The 22,000-nt window shown below is 39.5% G+C and overlaps 1 protein-coding gene across 4 annotated transcripts in view; it reads right to left on the bottom strand.

Moving 5' to 3' along the window:
* arhgef10la (Rho guanine nucleotide exchange factor (GEF) 10-like a) overlaps positions 1-22,000 on the bottom strand; it is a 104,654-nt gene that overhangs the window by 80,967 nt on the left and 1,687 nt on the right. Inside the window, exons 2-7 of one of the 4 annotated variants that reach the window (XM_046382386.1) lie at positions 17,001-17,300; positions 10,485-10,512; positions 4,346-4,509; positions 2,216-2,311; positions 1,991-2,121; positions 643-738 (exon numbers count right to left, since the gene is read on the bottom strand). In XM_046382386.1, the coding sequence (XP_046238342.1) occupies positions 643-738; positions 1,991-2,121; positions 2,216-2,311; positions 4,346-4,509; positions 10,485-10,512; positions 17,001-17,295 (810 nt within the window). In that variant the 5' untranslated portion in view covers positions 17,296-17,300. Of the gene's footprint in view, positions 1-642; positions 739-1,990; positions 2,122-2,215; positions 2,312-4,345; positions 4,510-10,484; positions 10,513-14,339; positions 14,524-17,000; positions 17,301-22,000 lie in introns of those variants that run through there. The other 3 variants (XM_046382395.1, XM_046382405.1, XM_046382401.1) reach the window with 3 other exon arrangements.

Below are 22,000 nucleotides of genomic sequence, written 5' to 3'. Positions count from 1 at the left end.
TCCTCTGGAGAGAGATGGAGAGAAGTGGCGCTCAGTGTGCTCATCATGAATCTCACCATCTGTGACTCCCTGTGGGTCGCTGTACAGCCTCTAATCAGAGAGTCTATGAGCATATCATGGAGAGATTATGGTAACAGAGTGAGCTCCACATCAGAGTAACGGGGCTGCTTTGCACAGTGTGGGAGGATTCGGATGACCACAAACCCCACCCTAGCCATCACAGAGGCAATGCAACCAGACTCCACAGACCAAGAATACACACAGGGTGGTAGTATTTTTAAATAATGCCACTTCAAGAAAGTAGGTCATTAACTCAAAGCAACTTGCACTGGTGTTGATGGAAGTAAATAGGCAGGGTATTTGTCAATAATTCATGTGTCCCATAAATGTGTCTTGATATTAAACCAGGCAGGGATAGAGAAAGAGAGGCCAACAGAGAGTCTCAAAGCAAAGTCACAGTCCAAAGGGAAGCTGGGAAGGATGGTGCAGGGAATCAGTTCGGCCTTTGAGTCAGCTGAGCACGTAACACAGCATATTTCAGCTCTAGGTGATCATCAGCGATCCTAATGGCAAACATGTAGCAGAGTGATTTGAGCTCTGCGAAGAAATACTAGCCGTGTTCACTTGCTGCTGGAGGTGTACCTTGACATCATAGTTGTGCTTGCCAGACAACCTCATGGCCAGTTCACGTTTGGTCTTGGCACACCGCTCCCTCAGCCGGCGCACTTCAGGAGAGAGCTACAGGTGTGGGACAGGGACAGGCAAGCCACGGGGGCAGGTCGTGATTAGCCACAAGAGGCGGAGGGAGGAGGAAGGAGTCGGGGAGAGGAAACGGAGGCAAAGTGGTCAAGGCAAAAAACAAGCTATGCAACAACAGGAATTAATCACAAGCAAAGAGTGAAGTAACTGAGCACTGCTTCGGTCAAAGGGGTTATGCTGTATGAGAATAATGGACACCGTGGACATTTATAGAAGGATGGTGGGGAGGGAGGGGTGCAGGCAGTTCAGGGCAAATATTGAAGAGGCAAACTCTATCACAGCTTTCCCTTGCTGCTTGAAATAAGTAGTGAACTGAGAAGGAGAGAACTTCAGGTACACTTGGAGAAAAATTAATCGGGCGAGACTAATTAAAAACAATGTGTTTTTGATGAAGGCTCTGCTAGCTGAAAAGTGTTGCCAGACCCTAATAGTCAAGGTTTCTTCATTAATTGTTCAGCCAGTGTGGCTGAACTCTTTCTTTTGCTCACTGGCCTGGGACAAGCAAGCCAAGAGAGCTGTGGGGGATGTTCACACCGCACCTTCCTGTAATTACTTGAGCAGTCCCAACAACATGTTTTCCTCCGTTGGTCTCTCTCATCTCTCAAAGCATTGATTTAACTCTTTTTAGGATCAGAGTGGAATAATATCCACACTAACATATCAATATGCAAAAATATGTAAAGGTAGGTATAAATCTATACATTAATAATCATTTAGCTCAGCAAAATACTTTTCTATTAGCATGACTCTCAAGTTCCCCTGTGCCTGCAATGGTGCATGCACGTTAAGGCTGGTAAAGCAATAAAGTAAATGCAGCACAATGTGAATGTGCACACAGTGCCATCATGTGGAGGACAAACACTGTGTAGCCATGCAGCACAACACTGATGAACAGCAACCTTGGCAGAGAAGAGGCAAAGAGATCTGAGGCTTTTAAAAACAGAGATGCCTCTTGTTTACTTTCATCCCACAATGAAAGTATAAAGCTGAGACAGCCTGTTATATATTTTTCATGTCCTTTATAGATTTCTTCCAGTTCTATGCATTAAAAAGGACAAGTGTGTCTGAGGAGCAGGAGATGAAATATTCTCCTTGATTATTTTTTAAGTGTTGGAAACCAACCAAAGCACCCTGGCTGGTCATGACACAATTTAAAATAAACAGAGGGGGTGATTTGTGTGAGATAAATACATACATCAAGCATGCATCCACACACACACACCAACAGTACCTTGCTCCGTGTCGGCAGTTTGGTTTCATTATCAGAGTGCTCGTCATAGCTTTCGAACTCACTGGAGCTCCATCCGTTGTCTGCATTGAGGGGACCACTGTCTTTCTGCACATCTTCATATATCATATCTGCTGAACACACAAAAGTATCACACACCAGAAGCTGTGCGTCTTGATACATGATAAAACAGACATGATCCTGAACAATTTTGTCACAGCGACTAACCTTCATCAGGAGAGAGGGGTTCTTCACTTGGAACGTCATCATAGATCACCTCTGAAGCCGCCGCTGCCTGTGGCTCAGCTTCAGCCACGCGTACAGCTGAAAAGAAGAACCAGTAGCATCAAACACACAAATATTTTTTTTTGAAATGAGGAAAAAGGCTTCTAGGTTTTTTTTTCCTCTGCGTCTGTTTGATAGTTGCACCTCCTGTTGTTAGATTTTTTTTTTTTTTTTTTTTTAACATTTCACCCCCCCAATAACAACACACTCATGCAAACATACACACAGCTTCAAACTACATTGTTTGAATCCTTTTGGCAAAACAGAACACATAAAAGACAAATCGTCAAGCCTTCTACAGTTTGCCCAGCCTTTGAATATTTACATACTTATTGTACTGTTTGCATTTAAAGGTCTTCTTCCTCGGGGAGATCTGGCGCATCGCTTGTACACGCTTCCGTTACGGCTTTGTCCATGTGACGCAACACGATTGTATCCAGCTTGTTTGAGCTATTGACCCATTCTATCTCCACGCTTGGAAGGATTTGTCATTAACTGCTTTGAAAGTGTTTCAGCCTAATTTAGCTCAGTGAGCTTTATTGATTTGGTTTTAAACTGTGATTTGTCTGCAACACTCTCTCCTAAGCCCCGAACAGCAAAAATCTCTGTTTTCAATTAATCTGATTGGAGATGTGTATTCTGTCATGGATTATTCAGCAGAGTTCAGCCTAAAATTCAAAATAACCTTGGACAGAATCCAGGAGATGAACAAAGAGCAACTGTGTTTCTACTAAAGAGGATTAGCAACACAAATGTTCTTTATATCTCGCTCATTTTACTATGCTTGTGCATTCAGAAAGGATTCAGAATAGAGAAGAAAACAACTGGATGTGGGCTATCAGCCTGACTATCAGCATATCTGCAAAGTGACTGGGCCTCTTGGGAACATGCCTTGTTATTTCAAATGTGGTAAACCAAAACTTCCTTACTGTGTTTTTCTTACTTGTATTTAACTTTTCTCTACAGCAACACAATGACACTCCAGTAAACCCATTCACAGTTCCCACTGAATCTGAACTGCAGGCAATCCAAAAAATACACTGTCAATGATGCATTAGTTGTTAAAATGTAAAAGAAAAAAAATAGCAACATTTGCAAATGAATGTCAGATAATAACATCACAATAAACAAACATCAAATGCGTAATTGTCCAAAATGATCCATGAGGCTCATTTGGTCAACACTGTAAACTGACTATGTTTCTGCAGTTTTGCTGTTTGCAGCATTGTGCTTAGAGTCTGGTGTTAAAAATGTATTGTTTTTAAATCTTTTATTATCTATATCTGTTTACAGTCATCTTTCATTTATGTTCTGTATTATAATTTCAGATACGCAGGAGAGACATTTAATTTTATTAGTCAGTCAGTTTAAATACACTACAGCAAAATGAAAGCAGAGGCCTGTGTGTGAAAATACATCTGAGAAGATGTAAAAAAATGTCATGCAGCATTGTGGGGCTCCTTTACATCTCTCATTTCTGAGCCACCTTCAAATAACAGCAGCACTGCTGACTGAGTCGGAATCCAAAACCAATTTTCCCTCATGGAAATGTTTCTCTATTGATCCTCATACTGAATTAATTGGATTCATGTCATGTCTGTGTAGAAATCAAATCATGGCAGAGAATATGTGCGTGTCAGCCAGTGTGTATTGTGTCAGTATGTGTTTGAATGGAGTGTGTGTACTTGTGCGTGGATGTGTCTATACACATGTGTGTCTGGCCTCTTTTACCGTAGAAATCAATGAACCATAAGATGACCGTCGGCCTGTAATATGCTGTTCTTGCCACCTTTGATGAAGGTCAAGAGATGCGATACGCAGTAACAGAATACTTGTACCCAATTTATACTGCTTGTGTCATTATGGTGTGGTCCTCAGCGCGGTTTACCCAACTCTGGAGGCCCAATTGGTTTTCTATCAGATCTGTCTGTGATGTGAACACTATAGTACATAGGCGGAATGAGCCTGAATCCCAGGGCAAGCTTCGGTTTAATCTTTTTGGTCTGAAATTGAACCCTTGATCTGCAATATAAGGTGCATCACCTCCCCTGTCAATACAATTTAGTTCTGTACCTTCATAGACGTCCCCGGAGCCAAAGCTTTCCTTGACGATTTCTTTGCTGTGGTCTCCTGAATAAGCAGCTGCCGGCACTACAGGAAGCCCCTGGAGCTTCTCTCCCACACAAGGAGCTGAGGTACTGGGCTCGGCTGTTGCTGCTGCTGCTGCTGCTGAGGCCCTGGAAGGTACCCAAATGTTAGCATAGTTAAACTAAACACTGAGTGCTGCTGTGTGCCTCATTATGAGTTAATTTCAGTGAGAGGAAGGGGAGGCAGAGTGACTGGAGGTGGGGGTCGAAATACTTCTTTGCTATCCAAGCATGCAAATGCACACTCCCTGAAGTCTTACAGAACACATATTGCTGCTGTCAAACTACAGTGAAGTTTATGAGGTAAGGTTTCTAAAAGCAGGAACACTTTTATTCCCCAAATGGGCTGCTGTGCATTTTTACTTCAACCAGGATGTTGTTTTTTATTATTCTCTCCCTTTGTTTGTTTGTGTATTTGATAGAAGTTAAAAACAGTTACAGATTTTGGTAGTTTTTGTTGTTGATTTGGTCCATACTGTACTTACAAAGTATATTTCATCTGAAATTGTTCATCTTGTATATTAAAGAATGTGTCTTTAGCACTCTTTTGGGTGTTTTTCTTTATACCACTTTTGTTTAGCCTTGATGGTCTTAAGTGTTTTCTTTTGTTTATTTTTTTTTTCCTGTGTAGTCTTCACTGGCCATCTGGTCACAAAACTCTTCCACCCACATAAGGTCTTTAGTTAGTTAAAATATTCAGAATTACAGAGTGGGTTCTGCTGCCTAATTAATTATTAAATTAAATTTAAAAGAAATTAATTAAAAATTAAATTTAATTAAATTATTAAGACTTTCTGCCACATTTTGAAAACTGAATAGCGATAATTCAGCTGGAAGTGAGGAAAGTTGTGCTGATGCACTAGTGCAAAAGAACTTTTTCAAGGCTATATCTAGAAAACATTTAACCGCACCTACTGCATGTTACCTGAGCTACTTACCTTGCCCCTGAGCACTGTCAAATCATTATCTGTCATGCCTGCAGGCTTATCAAAATCACTGCTGGCTTTGTGAATGAAAACATGGCCTGAACCAGCTATTAAAAACAGACTTTGACATCACAGGGGAAAATCTTGTTGACACAGCTATCACATGGCCTGTGTTGAAGCTGCCAGAGAGTGACTGTCCTCCTCCACATGACTGATAATATGACAGGACCCAGTGTGTAGGAGAGTCAAATCTACATTAATTAAATCAGTCCCCCTGCTAAACACCTCAGCAATATTTGCAACGCCAGCAGCAGCGGCCACTCACAGTGATAGACAAGTTGCAGACAACGACAGAAAAACAGTGTGTACAAAATGTTTTAAGTTGGAGCTTACTGGAGCTTACTTACAGACTCCTAGTTCGAATTACAGTCACAGTGGAAGAAAACTATCTTTGCTCAACAACCTTGCAGACCATTATCTTTCACTGTAGGGTACATCACCAGGTGAACCACGTACCATGAGTCAGAAAGAAAGGAAAGTATGCCCAGAGCAGACGGGGATCAAAGAATAATTGTAGGCAGCTTCTTGTGTCTGCGTTACAATAGAAAGAATACTGCTAAGTAAGATTCACTGCATGAAAATAATTTGAATTTAATAATTTCAACCACAAAAAAAAACATTTCAACAATGACTTTGAAATGAAATCTGAAATTGCTATTTTAGCAAAGCCCAACAGCCTGGTATTCCAATCCAAAAGTTACTTGTAAATATAATGAACCATGTAAATATTATCTTAAAAGTGAAAGTAAAGAAAACTAAACATTATAAACTTAACATAAATATAGTGCTATAGTATAGTCCAAGTAGATGTAATGGCCTGCCAACATGTCATATTAAAGATAATGATAACATCCATTTGGTTTTGCAGTAGAGTCAAGCAGCAAAACACTGTGAAGTATTTTTCTGTATGATGCTGGATCATTCATCTCAATCTACAGAACAAAAATGATCTCAACCCACATGAGACCAACATAAAGAGCTATTTATCAACACATAGCTTACAATAAACTGATCTTTTGTCATTAAAATTGCTCGTGTGGAAAAGGAGTGGAGCCAGAACAATAGCGATATAAAAGCCTGACGGCCTGACTGTATGCATTCATGTCAGGTGTGAGTGATTTGAGGAGTGTAGCTATCGATCCAGGCATATCTTTGCACATCCCTTCGCAACTTATCTGTGCCTATCAGGCCTAGTGAGTCATATAGCTCAAGGAGAGAAGCAGGAATCATTTTTCAATGCAAATGACACAGCCTGGGGCAGAGCACATCCTGAAGCAGAAGCTGCCTGAATGCAAATCTCATACTTCCATCTATTTCCATTCCCTTCAGCCGCTGTGGCAGGGCAATACTACTCACCACAGCTCTGCCTGTTTTGCCCCCTGGTCTCTCTTGAGCATAGCTGTTCTTTCTAACTGCACAAGCATTGTGCCGCCCATACATATCGAGCTCTGTTTGTCCTCAGGTCATAAATCTCCTCCATAAACAACTGCCCACACCTCACATCAAACCATTCCCACGATAAACCTGTTGTTATTGCCCAAAGTCGTTTCTCATGTGACCAACCCTAATTAGAAAGCACCCAAAGTGTTCTTGCTGTAAATGTACATACATGTTTGGTTTTCAAGCTTTTACACTATCACCTTTTTTCTTTTGCTTTCACAGCACACCCAACTGAGGCGAGTACAACAAGGTGAAGGGGTCTTCAGAGAATGTGCTCCGAAAAATAAATGTGCTCTGTAAGCTACATGAATTTTTTTCACAAAAGTGTGAAGTTCTGCAGGGTTACACAAGGGTGAACTCAAACCAAACAGTTGAAGATAAAACACACACATGCACGCCTTGTTGTCATGGAATCTTTTGTGTTATTGCCTTCATTTCAGAGGAAATGTGTCCCGCACTTAATGAAAACTATCTGTCAAGTGGTAAAAAGTGAAGACTGAAGTAGGGATAGAGCGATTATCAGCCTGACTACTGTGCCACAGATGGGCAAAGAGGAAGGCATGTAACTGGGGTTACTGCTGGGTAGCTTCATGTATATACATCATAACTGTTCGTAATAGCTGATGCCATATTTTGTATTAATAATCTGACACTGCAAAGTTTATTGGAGTAAAAAGTGCAATAGTTACAATTAATCACAGGTTTCATTCTAAATTTTGATGCTGGGATTTTTATTTATACTGCAAATGTACATCAGTTTGGTTACTGGTCGCCTTAATGATTAATAATTGGTATCTTCCCTGAAAAAAAAACACACTGGTTGATCCCTTGTCAAAAGTAAATGCTGGCATCACATAAAACTCACAGGAGAGAAATGCTGCCTTAAGCCTAAAAGCTCTAACGAGCTGATGTGCTGTCACTGCAGTGTTAAGAAAAACTCATATTTCGTGCAATAACAATTGCAAAGTAATTTTGGCAATATTAATCTAAAACTGCTGACAGATCTGGTGGATGTGCTGACAGTCTTAACAAGCTGATGGTGGAAAATGCTATTGATAGCTCTTCTGTAAAAGACAGACTATTGACTAAACCAAAGTGGAAATGTGCACTCAGCAGAAATCTCCCTGCATGAAAAATTGCCAAGACCTCTGTGTGAGTGTATCACACAAACACAAAAATGCACATGTGCACACAGCAGACACTTACAGTGCACGCACGCGCACACACACACACACACACACAGTCATGCTCACACCTGTACACAAATACAGGCACCTCTTTTCAACACAGGAAAGCCCACAGGAATCCAAAGCCTGAAGTCCACTATCAGTAGAGGTTTCTGAGCACACTTCCTATAGAAGCGCAGGTGGGGGGACAATTTTGACAAGATCTGAACCAGAGAGATTTTGAAAATATTTCTGCGGTTTGTTATAGCTATTTACACTAAATATGATAAATAATATATGAATAATATGATAAATAAAAATAAAAAAATCTGTACAGAATATTACAGTTTTGTTTGTCCTTGAATTATTTTCATATGGCTACCACGATATGGTAGTTCAAGCAGTTCGAAACCAATGGTAATGTCTGTGTTGTGTATGAAGGTGATAAACTTTACAGCTAGAAATCATATTTCAGTGTTTATTTCATTTTGTTTCATATTGACTGGTGAGATTCGTGTTGCTTAAGGCATTAAATAGGATGGCTGTCTCTCAAATGGAGAGCGTGGGTTCAAACTCACGGATATAAAGTTAAAATATCCTTCAGAAACTCTGTCTAAGTCTTGTCTATCAGCTCCAGGGCTGCTGCTCTGTAGATGACATTGACTGCTGACCTCCTAATGGGGGGTGGGGGGGGGGGAATTTGCCTCAGAGGAATCAATAAACTATCACATTATCTTTTATTGTGCTGAGGCCTTGAAGCAAACTGTCTTCTACATTGTATGAAAGACGCTGTCTGACTGCACCAGAGTTGTTTTTTCATTTGTACATCTACTCAACCAAAAATGTATGTTAAGATTACAGTTTAACTCAGGTTATCTATAATAAAACCTCTGAATAGCAGTTGGAGTTTAATGTTTCTATACGCATGTAGAAACTTTAATTGCTAAATTCCTCACTGTTCTCACTCATCACACTTGATTCAATTCTATGTGCCAAGCCATTGAGATATCCACCTATTAAAAGCTCTGGACACCCACATAGGTGTTTTCAGTTATTCGGCATGATTAGACCTCGGCCCAGGTTGAAAGGAGGTGGTAACTGTGCTGGGAATTATGGAAGGTCAACAGACTCCATGTGCTAAATAGAATGATAAAAGTGCGATTTGTCTCACCCTAACCTTAATTTTTTGTTTCAAGTTCCCTGGTAGTATAAATGCTAGCTCAGCTGCTAGCTGGAATGGCTCTTCATCTTCTTCTGCTTCATCCGGAACCGGGTCGCTGGGACAGCAGCTTTAGCAAGGATACCCAGACTTCCCTCTCTCTGGACACTTCCAGCTCTTCCAGGTGGACCCCAAAGTATTCCCAGGCCAGCCAAGCGACAAAGTCCCTCCAGCATGTCCTGGGTCTTCCTCGGGGCCTCCTCCCGGTGGGACATGCCCAAAACATCTCCCCAGGAAGGCATCTAGGAGGCATTTGAAACTGATACCCGAGCCACCTCAACTGGCTCCTCTCAATGTGGAGGAGCAGTGGCTCTGTCACCCGGGAGGAGCCTTGACAGAGCTCCTCATCCTATGCCTAAGGGAGCGCCCCACCACCCTGCGGTTCTGGTTCTTTTGGTCATGACCCAAAGTTCATGACCATAGGTGAGGGTAGGAACATAGACTGACTGATAAATTGATACCTTCACCTTCCGGCTCAGCTCCCTCTTTACCATGACGGACCAATACAATGACTGCGCTGCACCGACCTGTCAATCTCACGCTCCCATCTTCCCTCACTCGTGAACAAGACTCCGAGATACTCAAACTCCTCCACTTGAGGCAGGAGTTCTCCTCCAACCTGGAGAGGGCAGACCACCTTTTTCCAGTCAAGAACCATGGCCTCGGATTTTGAGGAGAATTTGCTGGAGTGGCTCACAAGGATAATCAATTTAATTAAGCCATTTGGTGCAATGAGAGGTCTAAATATGTGCTGTAAAAAATGATCTATGATTCAGTGCTTTAAGCATCACCAATTTACTTCTCTTTACTTCCACTGTACTGGGATGGCAGCAGAAATCCTAGATTTAGCAGAGAAAACCAACTCTGTTTGTATGGCTATATACCACTGTGGTTACATGGAAAATATGACTATAAACTATGACTATACTATAAACTAAACTGAATTAAATTCATCTCAGTTATACAGAACACAGTTTAAACAAAGCTAATCATATTATAGTCTTTGACATCATCCCTTGTCACTGTGTGAATGAGACATGCCATCAGACCTTTTCACAAGAGCTTTACAAATACATTTAGAGTAACATCGCATCGATCTCATACCCACTGTGGTCTTGTGTTTGGACGGAGTGTAAGTATGACATTATCTCCGACATGATGACATAACACTGGTGTGGTGTGATGTGGTTCTATTTACTTTCCCCACTTTTACTTGTTTTCCCCATGCTGTGATAGGAATCAGTGGCAACTTACCAGCTGGGTGGCTCATTAACTGGCATATCTGTCAAAAAAGAAAACAGCAACCATGAGAAAAACTATTTCAAACCAAAGAAAGAACTTATTTGAAATATGACAAATGTAGCTTTGCCATAATTTTTAAATGACAATTTGAGAGATTAAGACTTTGAGCTGGAATTACTTATATCTTCTTCACAACTTGTATACTGTAGAACTTCAAAAAAGTTACTGTTAAGAACTAAATCACACTTGCTTACATGGAAGCCACCTGACTCTGAGATAATTCAGCAAATGAGGTAGTTATAACTAAAAAGTGATTTTGCACTGTTGTACTGTACTGCACAAGGTATTTTATATACAAGGATGTCGTGCTGTTAACAAATGCCATGACTGATTTCTTTCGGATTCCACCACGTAAACTCATGTCATCTGGTTACGGAAGGATCTGAGTCTCAGCTGCTCTCAAGCCTAAATTACATAACATAGCCTCCTCTATACACTATTATCACCCAGAATTCCCCTACGCACCTCCACAGCCCTCTTAACGGATTACCACACACAGACTTGGTGAAAAAGCTTTTTAATTAAGTGCTAATCACTTCACTTTGTCCAACAGAATATCTCTCCAAGACCTAAATCTCCCTCTTTTTCTGGACATGTAATTACTAAAACCTGTTTGGCAACATTACCCAGATAGTAAATATGTAAATATATTACACTTACACCTCTATAACTAAATTCTGTTAAGTAGACATTAAAATGGCATACAACTGGCTGAAGTTATTCAGCTGATCAGATTAAATTATTAAAAAAAAAAAATCAAATGTGCAAATTAGAGTCAACCTGTTTTATCAAAGACAGATTATTGTTCAGTTACTAGTTATTAGTGGTTCACTTTTATTCCCAGCAACAGTTTCATGATAGTGCACATTATGACTTTGACTAAATATTATTTTTTTTTTATCAGTTAATATGCTGATTATTTTCACGATCATTTAATCTATAAAGTGTTTCAAAAGAAGTTAAAAAATGCTCATCACAGTTTCACAGAGACTGAAGTTACATTTTCAAATCACTTCTTTTGTCCAACCAAAAGTTCAAAAACCCAAGGATCCAAACTTCTATAAATGACAAAGTAAGGCATTAAATTTGTTAGATGGGTCAGAGAAAATTTTCTAACTGTGTGAACACTTAAGTTATATTCTACTTTATTTGTAATTTTCTAAACTTTAATGCTACTTTATATTTCTACATTAGATTTCAGATATAGCTACTGTTATTTTTTTATTACCTTTTCTTTACGATTGGTTACTAGGCATTGGTTTCTGTTTGTCTACTGACAGAAGACAGTAGACAAACGTGTGGCTGTTGAACTGCACAATCAGGCATACTTTATTGCTTTCATATTACGATTGGTGTCAAGTTCAAATTAAAACAGCTTGCTAAACAGAACTTTATCAATGCCGTCAGTTTTTTCACTACCCATAATGTGAATACGGTGTATAAAAAGTGTGGCATCACACTTTTCACAGTACCTATGTTCCCTGAAGGCAACGTGATAGAGGAATTTCCTCAGCCTTCTTTGTTATACTGTCCTTCATGATTGCACACCCCTCTAAGCTGATGCCACGCCCCTCACGCCAGATCCAGACCAAAAGTTTGAAACTGAAAAGATGAGACCTGAAAGTGAAAAAAAGCTCTGAAAGCAAAAAAAAGATCTGAAATGAAAACACTGGGAAAAAAAAAATAAGACTTCAAATTATTGAAATTTATGTGAAAGTGAAAATTGAAAATAGATGATTTATTCAGATGAATTTCAGAACTAAATACAAATTATATTTAAATTGAAAAATCTTTTCCTACACTTGTTTTTAGTTCGAGCACAATGTTGTATTTTTACAACAGATTAAGATTAAATCGAATTTTCAACTTTCAAGTCCAAATCTTTTCTTTTGTTTTTTTTTTAAATTAATGATTCGATTTGGCCCTGATTTGGTTTAAGAGAAGACCACCTGAAAACTGCGCACTCCAGTGATCAGAGACAAGAGCAGAGGAATCATACCTCCAGACATGCCAACCATCCCTCAAACAGAACATGAGCTAAATGGCAGCCCTCCAAAATTAAGTGAGGTTGAGCAAATTATGATGAAGGCAAGAACAGCTTTAGCTCCAGGACCAAATAGAGTTTCATAGAAGCTGTATAAGAAAACTTCAGATGTCATGAGACTCCATAAAGATGGTATGGAAAAAACAAAAATTATGACAAAGAGCTGGGGGGGATTTTAATCCTCAAAGAAAGCAATGCCTCAGACATCAACCGATGTGAGCTAATCAATCTTTTGAATGTTGAGAGAGATATTTTTTCACATCATTGCTAAAAGGGTGGCAGCTTACAACAGAACAACTTGATTGACACATCTATGGTACATGGTCATCAACTCAGATGATGTTTAGAACACACGAGCATGATATGGCACCAGATTCAAGCCATGAAAATGGAAGAAAGAGAACTGAACTGCTTATTCCTCAACCAAGCTAATGCTTTTGAATCTGTCCCACACTCTGGACAACATTACTGCCTTTGCAATAGAAAGAAAATTCCCAAGGCTTTCAACAACAAGGATGGAATCGAGCCTGCTGGACACAGCCTGTGATTGGAAGATGCAGGTGGATTTAGACCAGAAACTCATCTTTCCGCCAGAGATCATGACAACACAACTCAGACCATCTGTGGTCTTCCTCACAAAGGCCCTAATGCACTGTGGAGTTAACCGTGCCTCCAGAGGCTACAGTGGGTGATGTATATGAATGGAAAAGGTTTGAGATATGCAAGCATGGCACCTGAAGCTAGCAGGACTGGGGAGCACTAGAGTACTACCAGTGGTGGGTTACAGAGGATTTGTGGCCAACTCAAAGTGAAAGAGATTTGAGATTGAGGACAGGCCCAGTGGCAAGCTACCAGGTCAGTAGGTTGTCAATAGCAACTAGCTATAGCAACTATGAATGAAGAGAAAGGACCCAATCTAGGCTGTATTGCAGGAGTTACAACAAGCTCTCACAAGAAATCAACCTGCTTATTATATTCGAATTTTAATCCAAAGCTTATTTTAGAAAATGTTATTCATTGTACCACAGGTCACTGCACAAGTAATGAACATATGTAACATTATTAATAGGAATAAGAGAAGTAATATAATGTTAACCCACTTATGTTAAACTCCCACATGGAAAGAAATTATATGAACATATATGTTTTTTTATCTATGCCACATATATTTTCCAACTAATATGCACATATTCGAAATTGGCCCCCAACATATATGTCTTTCAACTATATGTACATAATATATCCATAAATACACACACATATTTACATAATATATGTAAATATTTAAAATATGTGTGCATATATGGATATATATGTGCATATAAGTTGGAAAATATATGTGGCATAGATAAAAAAAAAAAACATATATATGTTGATATATTTTATTTCCATATGGGATCATTTTGACACCAAAGTCGATTGTTTGAGGAGAATCTCAGCAACTTCTCGACGTAGTACAATGTGCCTTTAAATCATAAAACTATTTAGAAACAACACTATTAACAGCTAACAGCTCTGTGAGGCTCAGCAGTGCTTTAAGCCAAATGCTAACGTGACCATTCAAAAACAATGCGACAATGCTAACAAGCCAAGGTGGCGTGAGGTCTTGTTTAATTCTGCGTAGCCTATTTGTGCCTTTACAAATAAATACGTTATAATAACTAGGACTATGATGTTCACCACCATGTTATCGAGTTTGAAATGTTTCACTAAACAAACGCACAAACGTCAGCGTCACGCTGTATGAAAAGTCAAGGCATCACCTTCGCTGAGGACCGTTCCGGGGTCCTTGGCTTTGCTTCCACGTTGGAAATGAGAAAAATCTCTCCTCATCGTTTCTGTTACCGAAGCCATCATGTGAACGATTGTGGCAGTTAACGACACAGCACGTTTGCACCATTTTTAAACTTGTTTAAACAAAACAACAGAACACAAGAGCAGCGTCACGCACGCAGCCGGCGTAAACACAGTTTCAGTTGCCCACAAAGCCCACAATGCATTGCGGTTTTCCTACTCTGCTATGTCACACTTTCCATCCCTATAGCCTTCTAAGCCGGGTGTCTTTATGAGTCGGTAATGGGTAATCTAGGTAAGATGGACCAGGTTGATGATAGATGATAGAGAGTGAGGCCACTTGAAAAATTGTTGCATGCAATAAAACAATCAAAAGCTATTGTCTTATACATTGAATTTTCTCCTGCAAACTTCAGTCTGCATTGAATTAACATAATAAATAATCTTAAATACATTTTGTTTGAACATATATGCACATTACATCATTTGCAAATAAAGTGAGATATAGGCATTATATATGGCATATATGCTCCTGACTGTGGTATACGTATGGATATATTCATATATGACACATATATTTCCTATATATACACATACACGTACATATATGACCCTAAATATTGCATACATGCAACATATATTCTGCATATATTTGGATATATGTTCATATATTTCTTTTCCATGTGGGCTAACCTACTTCTGATTCTGATAGCACTCTGAGTAATGTTAATGCACTCTGGTAATGTAATTAAGTAAGCTAGAGATTTTTCAGTTAATCTTATGCCTTATATCAATTAATAGTTCATACTTACAGTCTGCTAATATTTTGACATCTTAGGTGGCTTGTTTGCTGTCTTAACAGGAGCTGGATTGATATTATTTTCTGTACTTTTAAGTTACTTGGTATCCAGGCTGTCCCACGCTTGGTTGCTTAGTTTGGTACATGGACTGGTGGTGTGCAGAAGGCAGCTAGCCTACCTAAAGAAAGACGGAATACACCTCCCAGGAATTCCATGTGTTTACTGACATAGCTGGCTAGCAGGTCTCTGCATACATTCAAGTAGCCTACTTTGGTTTTGCTCAGAGTTGGAGGGTGTGTGAGCCCTGTCTTTTCAACATAAGTGGGGTTTGTCACCAAGGTAAGCAAGCCATTAACCGTCTGTGGCTTAAACACCTTCATGTTGGGATGTGTTGGATTCCTGTCGGTTTTCCTTCTGTTCTTCTGCCCTGTGTTTTGGCTTGTTGGTGTTTGATCACTCCCTGTGTCATTGTGGTCTGTGTGTGTATGTGTGAGCTTTGCTGTGGCTGTCACGTTGTTGCATGCCAATTCACCTGCTCAGCTGAGCCTGATGTGCCAGTCAACACCACGCTACTCCTGGTGTAGTTAAGGACTGGTTCATTTTTCTGCCAACCCCCTCCCGTAGCTAGCCTAGGCCTCATCATCTTATTGATTCTTTTCACGGAGCTGTTTCCAGAGACAGTCATATCATCTCAGATAAGAACCACAGTAACTTAATGTACAATAAACTGCTTACTCAAATTTCACTCCTGGCTTTATGTGTGTATGTGTGTGTGTGTGCTCTGCATTGTACTAAAAGAATAGTAACACCTTTAGTCCTAAACTGACTGCTCGTGGTTTTGTTTTCTAATTCCCTGTTTCACCCACTTGTATGTTCTGTTAAATACAGCAGGTAAAATTGGGTGTGGCAGCATGGGAGGCGATTAAAAACGCACCTGGCTGAGGAGAAGTGAGTAATGTAACAAGTAAGGAACTGTACGGAGATTGCTGAGGTGTGGAGAGGAGGTTAATCTGTTGAACTTTATAACCAGAAATAAACTGCAGTTTATATCCATGCCTGTCCAGACTCAGTGTATGTAGCAAAGATTTGGAGATAATTTAATAAACTTTAATAGGTGTATATTTTCAGGTGAAATTAAAGTGATCACAATATTGTATGTATGAATTCAATCAATAATTCCCTGTAATAAAGAAGCTGTCCTAATTAAGAGACTATTTTTACAGAGTTGTACAGAGAAGAATCACCTGACAATCACCTGAGGCTTGTATCATCAAAACCATTGAGCTTGTGATGGTCTACATTTCACACTGAAGTCAGGCTCTGATGTTTTGGATAAAATGTCACCGTTGCATCCTTTTAGACATTTGTGTGCAATTTTGTCAGAATTAGTGCATGAATTCTTAACTTCCGGTAAAAACATGTTTTGTGGCCAACCAAAATCTAATCAGGTCATCTTTGAGTTCAAGTGGACAGTTCAAGTGGAAACTGCCCCAAAGCGCTCCTGAGATACAGACGCATACATGGCCAAATGAACAAGTTGAAAGCTACTGCTCTACTCTTTTTAAACAAATAGTAATAAGAAATGAGTGACTCATAAAATCTGTCAAGTAAGTTGGGTGTAAAAAATACATCTTGATAGGCGTATTTAATTATGCATTTTTAATTTTGCAGTTCTGACTAACATAAGAGAACTGATATATTTACTTGAGTCAAGAACCTAAATATATCTTCCAGTGCCTATCATTGCAACTTTATAACTTTTAGATTGTCCTGATCAGCTGACCCAGAGCTCTAGAAGTGAGCAACAAACAAGACTGTTTCATGTCTTACCTGCTGTGGAAACTGAAGCCACTTCCTTGGTCGAAATGCCTTCCTGTCCAGCAGGAGGTGAAGTTCCAAGGAGTTGTGTGCTGTCTGTGCCTGTTTGTGACACACTGACTGAGGTCTCGCTGCTCTCATTTTTTGTTAACTGTACAGATTTGTCAGAATGAGAGCTGATCCCTTTACTGTCCTCCTGAAGTTTCTCTTCATCTGTACTGTCCTCAAATGAAAACTCTTCCCCTTGCTCCTCATCTTCCTCTTCTTCATCCTCCTTTGGTGGTTGCTGAGACATCACAGTGGACATAATCCCTGAAAAAGAGATAAAATTCAAGTATAGATACTTTATCTCAATTTGAGATATGCACCGTTTGAGTTGAAAATGACACCTGTGATGAAAACATGATTGAAATCACATAATCAAAAAAGATTTTAGCGTTGAAAAAGATAAGTTTACTTAAGGCTGTGAAAGACAGAATGATGATGCTTAATCTTCTCATAATTATTCTCATTAATATAAAATTAATATAATGTTCTCTCTTATCCCTTGAAATATTGCTCCAATACAATTCAAAGTCTTTTCTCCTCTATGTGATAATAAGCTGCACTTAATATGAACTCAGGAATTGCTTGAACCTTAATGTGCTATTTCTAGATCCACATTAAGACCGTTGCTTTAACTCCCACCCTTCATAGGATGGATGAAGACAGAAAAAGGTAAACTGATTCTCTTCTGGAATATCTTTATAAACACAGCAAAAGCAGCTACATGTACCTTGAGAATAAAAAATCAGTGTTGTGCTAAGTGATGGACTGAAATGAACCTTTAACTCTTCAGTGTTCTCTCAGATGTGTGTTCTCCAGTTCGTTCAGTAAAGTATATGTTATACAGACAAAAGTATTTGGAATTAGGTTTGATGTGAGCTGTTTTTCCGGGGTTGAGAAGGCCCCTTACTTCCAGTGAAGGGAAATCTTAATGCTTCAGCATACCAAGACATTTTGGAAAAATGCTGATTCCAGCTTTTTTCCAGCATGACTGTGTGCCAGTGCATGAAGCAAAGGTCCATAAAGACATGGTTGGATGAGATTGGTGTGGAAGAACTTGACTGGCCCACACAGAGCCCTGACCATCCAACACGTTCGGATAAACTGGAACGCAAATTGCGAGGCAGGCTTTTCCCTCCAGTAACAGTGCCTGACCTCACTATTGCTCTACTGCATAAATGGGCAAAAAGTACTACACTCCAAAATCTTGTGGAAAGCCTTCCCAGAAGAGTTCATGCTGTAATAGCTGAAACGGAGGGGACCAACTCCATATTATTGTCTATGTATTAGAATGCAATGCCATTAAAGTTCCTGTAGGTGTAATGGTTAGGTGTCCCAGAGCTGTGGTCTATATGATGTACTTAGTATATTTTTCCAGTGCATAAAAACACTATAATTTGAAAAAAAAACTTTTACAAACTGTGACTACTATACATGAAATATAACTCTAGTAATTTACACGCCCTACTCCGTATTACAGGTGCAGAGAGAGAGAGAAAATCTGAGCACTATAAGCAGGACATATGGCTGTTAAAAAGACTGTTAGTTCAATCAAAGTATCTGGCGAGGCTTAGTGGCAGATTAGGATATCCACACACCCACTGATGAAAACGTGTTCCCTACATTACAAACCCCAATAAACTAAGCTAATTTCATCTTGTCTTATCAGTTCAAATGGCAGACAAGATATTTTTAGAATGAATTAAAAATGACTGAAAGATTATTAACACAGACATACAATATCTGTAAATGCACAGTGACTTTGGAACTGTGGAACTTTCCCAGTAGCTGGGCGTGTAAATTATGAACTGTAATCATGGAAATTGGATTTTTTTTTTTATGGCATATTTGAAAAAAGAATAGAAATTTTCAATGATACATATTAATTACTGCACTCAGTTTCACAAAGTGGGGATTTTCAGTGACGTGCAGACTCAAGTTTAAGACATGTTAGTGTGTCACTCCTGAAACCAGCATCTGTTTTGCATTTTGATGAGCGGACATTCTTGGGTCTGATAGGGCAGTCTGTCTGAACATTGCTTGTGGATTGTAAAATTCATTGTCAGCACTTCCACATCATTTCACCTAGATACAAGGACTGTTATGATGTCAGCTCTCATTATCTTTTACTACAGCTTCTGACAGCTGAATCTGCACATGATGTTTGTTTGCAATGTAGTTCAGTATTAAAATTTGATTTGAATCCTGAATACAGTTGTATGTGTTTAAAAAGTCTTTAAATGATGGTGATAACAAAAGTTTAAACACTGCCTACTGCCTTCTGAAGTCAGTTCTCTGCCTGTTTACTAGTATGATATGGTACTGCAGCCTTTGGACCCAGTCGCCTACTCTGTACCACAAATACAGTTTTTCCAGTCAGCCCACTCATTGGTCAAATCCACAAAGACTCTTTTGTGGAGGGAAAAATTTCTGTTGAGCCTCAGAAAGCATTGTTTCTGCATTCGTCACTGCAGTACTGATTAGCTCACAGGTCATTTGGGCCATGGCCATGCCTTTTATGGTATGGCTTATTTAAATTGTGGATAAATAGAAACTTTTGTCAGAAGAAAGCAGCATCATCTCTGCATGAAATTATAGAAACCAGTGTACTATTTTACTGAAAGAATGGGGTTGTGGAAACATGAAAGTGTCCCAAGATCTTGCTGGTATAATTGATATTTTCACGTTATTACAATCAGTAAGACAGCTGGTGCCTTGAATAAAAGTTCACCTTGCTAGTACAAGTACAAAATTAAAGCCCAAAAGTTTTTCACAAAAAGTCTCATCAGAAGGAAGACCTTTGAAAGAAGGCATTTGGACAAGCTATCAAACGAACTCCAGCTTAGAAAAATAAAGAGCCCCGGGAGTGGTGCCTTGTGAAAGCTATTCTAGAGAGGAAAATAAGATACATCACAGAATAGAGATGAAACCAACTCCTACACACCCTGTCCCTGACCTACATAGAGCTCTGAAAACTCTCCCACTGTGTACCAAATGTAGTAATGAGTGGAGAGATGTGTAAAAGTGAGGTATGTCATGGGTGAGCCGTGATTCACCAGGTTACAGTATGCATTCTTATGTATTATATGTAGTGTGTGTGTGTGTGTGTGTATACATATATAAAGAGATAGATAGAGAGAGATTTCTTTCCTTTCATTCAATCTTTGATTACTTCATTTCACAGAGTAGTAAGGATATGTCAGTTAGTGGCGAAAACTAACTGCTAACTTGATCAACTGTAAACAAATATCACAGCCATTGGTCAATTGTAGTCGTCAGTTGTTGTTGTTGTTGTTGTCAATAAACAATGGGAGCGAATAGCAGATGGTGTCGGCTGAGTAAACAGCATTGGAAAATCTAAGAGTCACCATGAATACGGCTACTTTAGGCTCTCCCTGAACAGAAAATGACACACAAACTCTTGAGACAATGAGAGACCAGTGGACTACTGACAACAACAAACAGTGCCAGGCAGAGACGATTCTGCCTGAGGCTCTCCTTCCGTCTTCAGCTTCCCTCAGGACTTTCTATCAAGAGATACAAATGTGACTTTGCCAATTTAGGAACTGCAAACAGCTCCTTGACAACAGATGGAATATGTCTTACTTTGGCTGTCAAAAGACATGACAATCTGAGTGGGAGGCTGTTCACAGACATTTGTGAATTTTATGGATTCACTACAACTTGCCCTACCAATGATTTTACGGCACAGAGGAATCTCAGCCTATTGCATTATATATTATGAACATTATGAATATTTTAAATTTCACTTTGAATGAATTTCTGACAACTGTGAGCCAAAGGCCATGTGGACTATCATATCAAAGTGTAAACAGAGTATGATAAGAGGCTTGTCTATGCATATTTAAGATAGTTTATTTCTGCTTTCCGAGATGTTTGCATTCATGTTGCCTGTTAAGACATTCAGGAATATAATATTCATTCAGGCCTTTGTATGCCCTGTGCTGTAGAGAGAAGCTCCAGTAAAGTCACTCCACAACAGCAGTGATGTGCTGGTGGTGTCATATTAGGCAAGGACACAGTGATAGTAACCTCCACTTACCATCTGCCATTTGTGCTCTTAGCACAACAGTGTATTCGATTTGTGTGTGCGCTGCAGTGTAGCAATGTACAATTACTGAACACAGCCAGCAATGTCCTGAAAACACTGACTAGAATTTTGCTTTATCGAGAAAAATACTTGTGAAACCGCTAAAATATACGTCCAGGTTACAGGTCCCGTAACACAGATTGACTACCGCACCTGCACAGGCTTGACTGGAGTGTTGATCAATGCCGACTTCTCAGTAATTATCTTTCTGCAGTGCTGTAGTCAAGTCACCAAACTTCGAGTTCGAGTCCAGTTTCAAGTTCCCAGTGATCAAGTTTGATTCAAGTCCAAGTCAAAGAAAAATCCGAGTCGAGTCCGAGTTGAGTCCTCTTCTAATCCCAGTCAAGTTCAATCCAAATATATTATTATGTAAATATCATATAATATTGAACTTATCTTATGCCAAATTGGTATATTACATAAAATAAAATAATCTCAGCACTCGTCTCTGATTTACGAGTCTGAATGCACATGTATGAGTCCAAGTAAACAGTGCTCAAGTCCGAGTCAAGTCACAAGTCCTTAAACATAAGGCTCAAGTTGGATTCGAGTCCGAGAGACTGGAGTCTGAGTAATAGCATCACTGCAAGAGCTAGTCCCGGGACCACAGTGACCACATGTCTGATCTAATCAGACTCTAACATTTCTGTTTCTGATAACAAAACTCTTTTCCACAGGTAATTGCTGCTTTTGGCATCAGTCTTTGTGTTTGTTTGATGTTAGCTGTTGTGTAGCTTTAGGTACCAAATTCTACTGTCACTCTGTGGCAACTGCTCCTTTGATGCGCCAGTCAAATCAGATATCACATGTGAAGATACACTCCTGAATGAAAACCCTTCTTCAGGAGGTCTCATAC

This window comes from Scatophagus argus, chromosome 3 (genome assembly GCF_020382885.2).
Source record: "Scatophagus argus isolate fScaArg1 chromosome 3, fScaArg1.pri, whole genome shotgun sequence".
NCBI lineage: Eukaryota > Metazoa > Chordata > Actinopteri > Scatophagidae > Scatophagus > Scatophagus argus.
The sequence above is the reverse complement of the archived record's forward strand: the minus strand, read 5'-3'. Positions and strand labels throughout refer to the sequence as shown.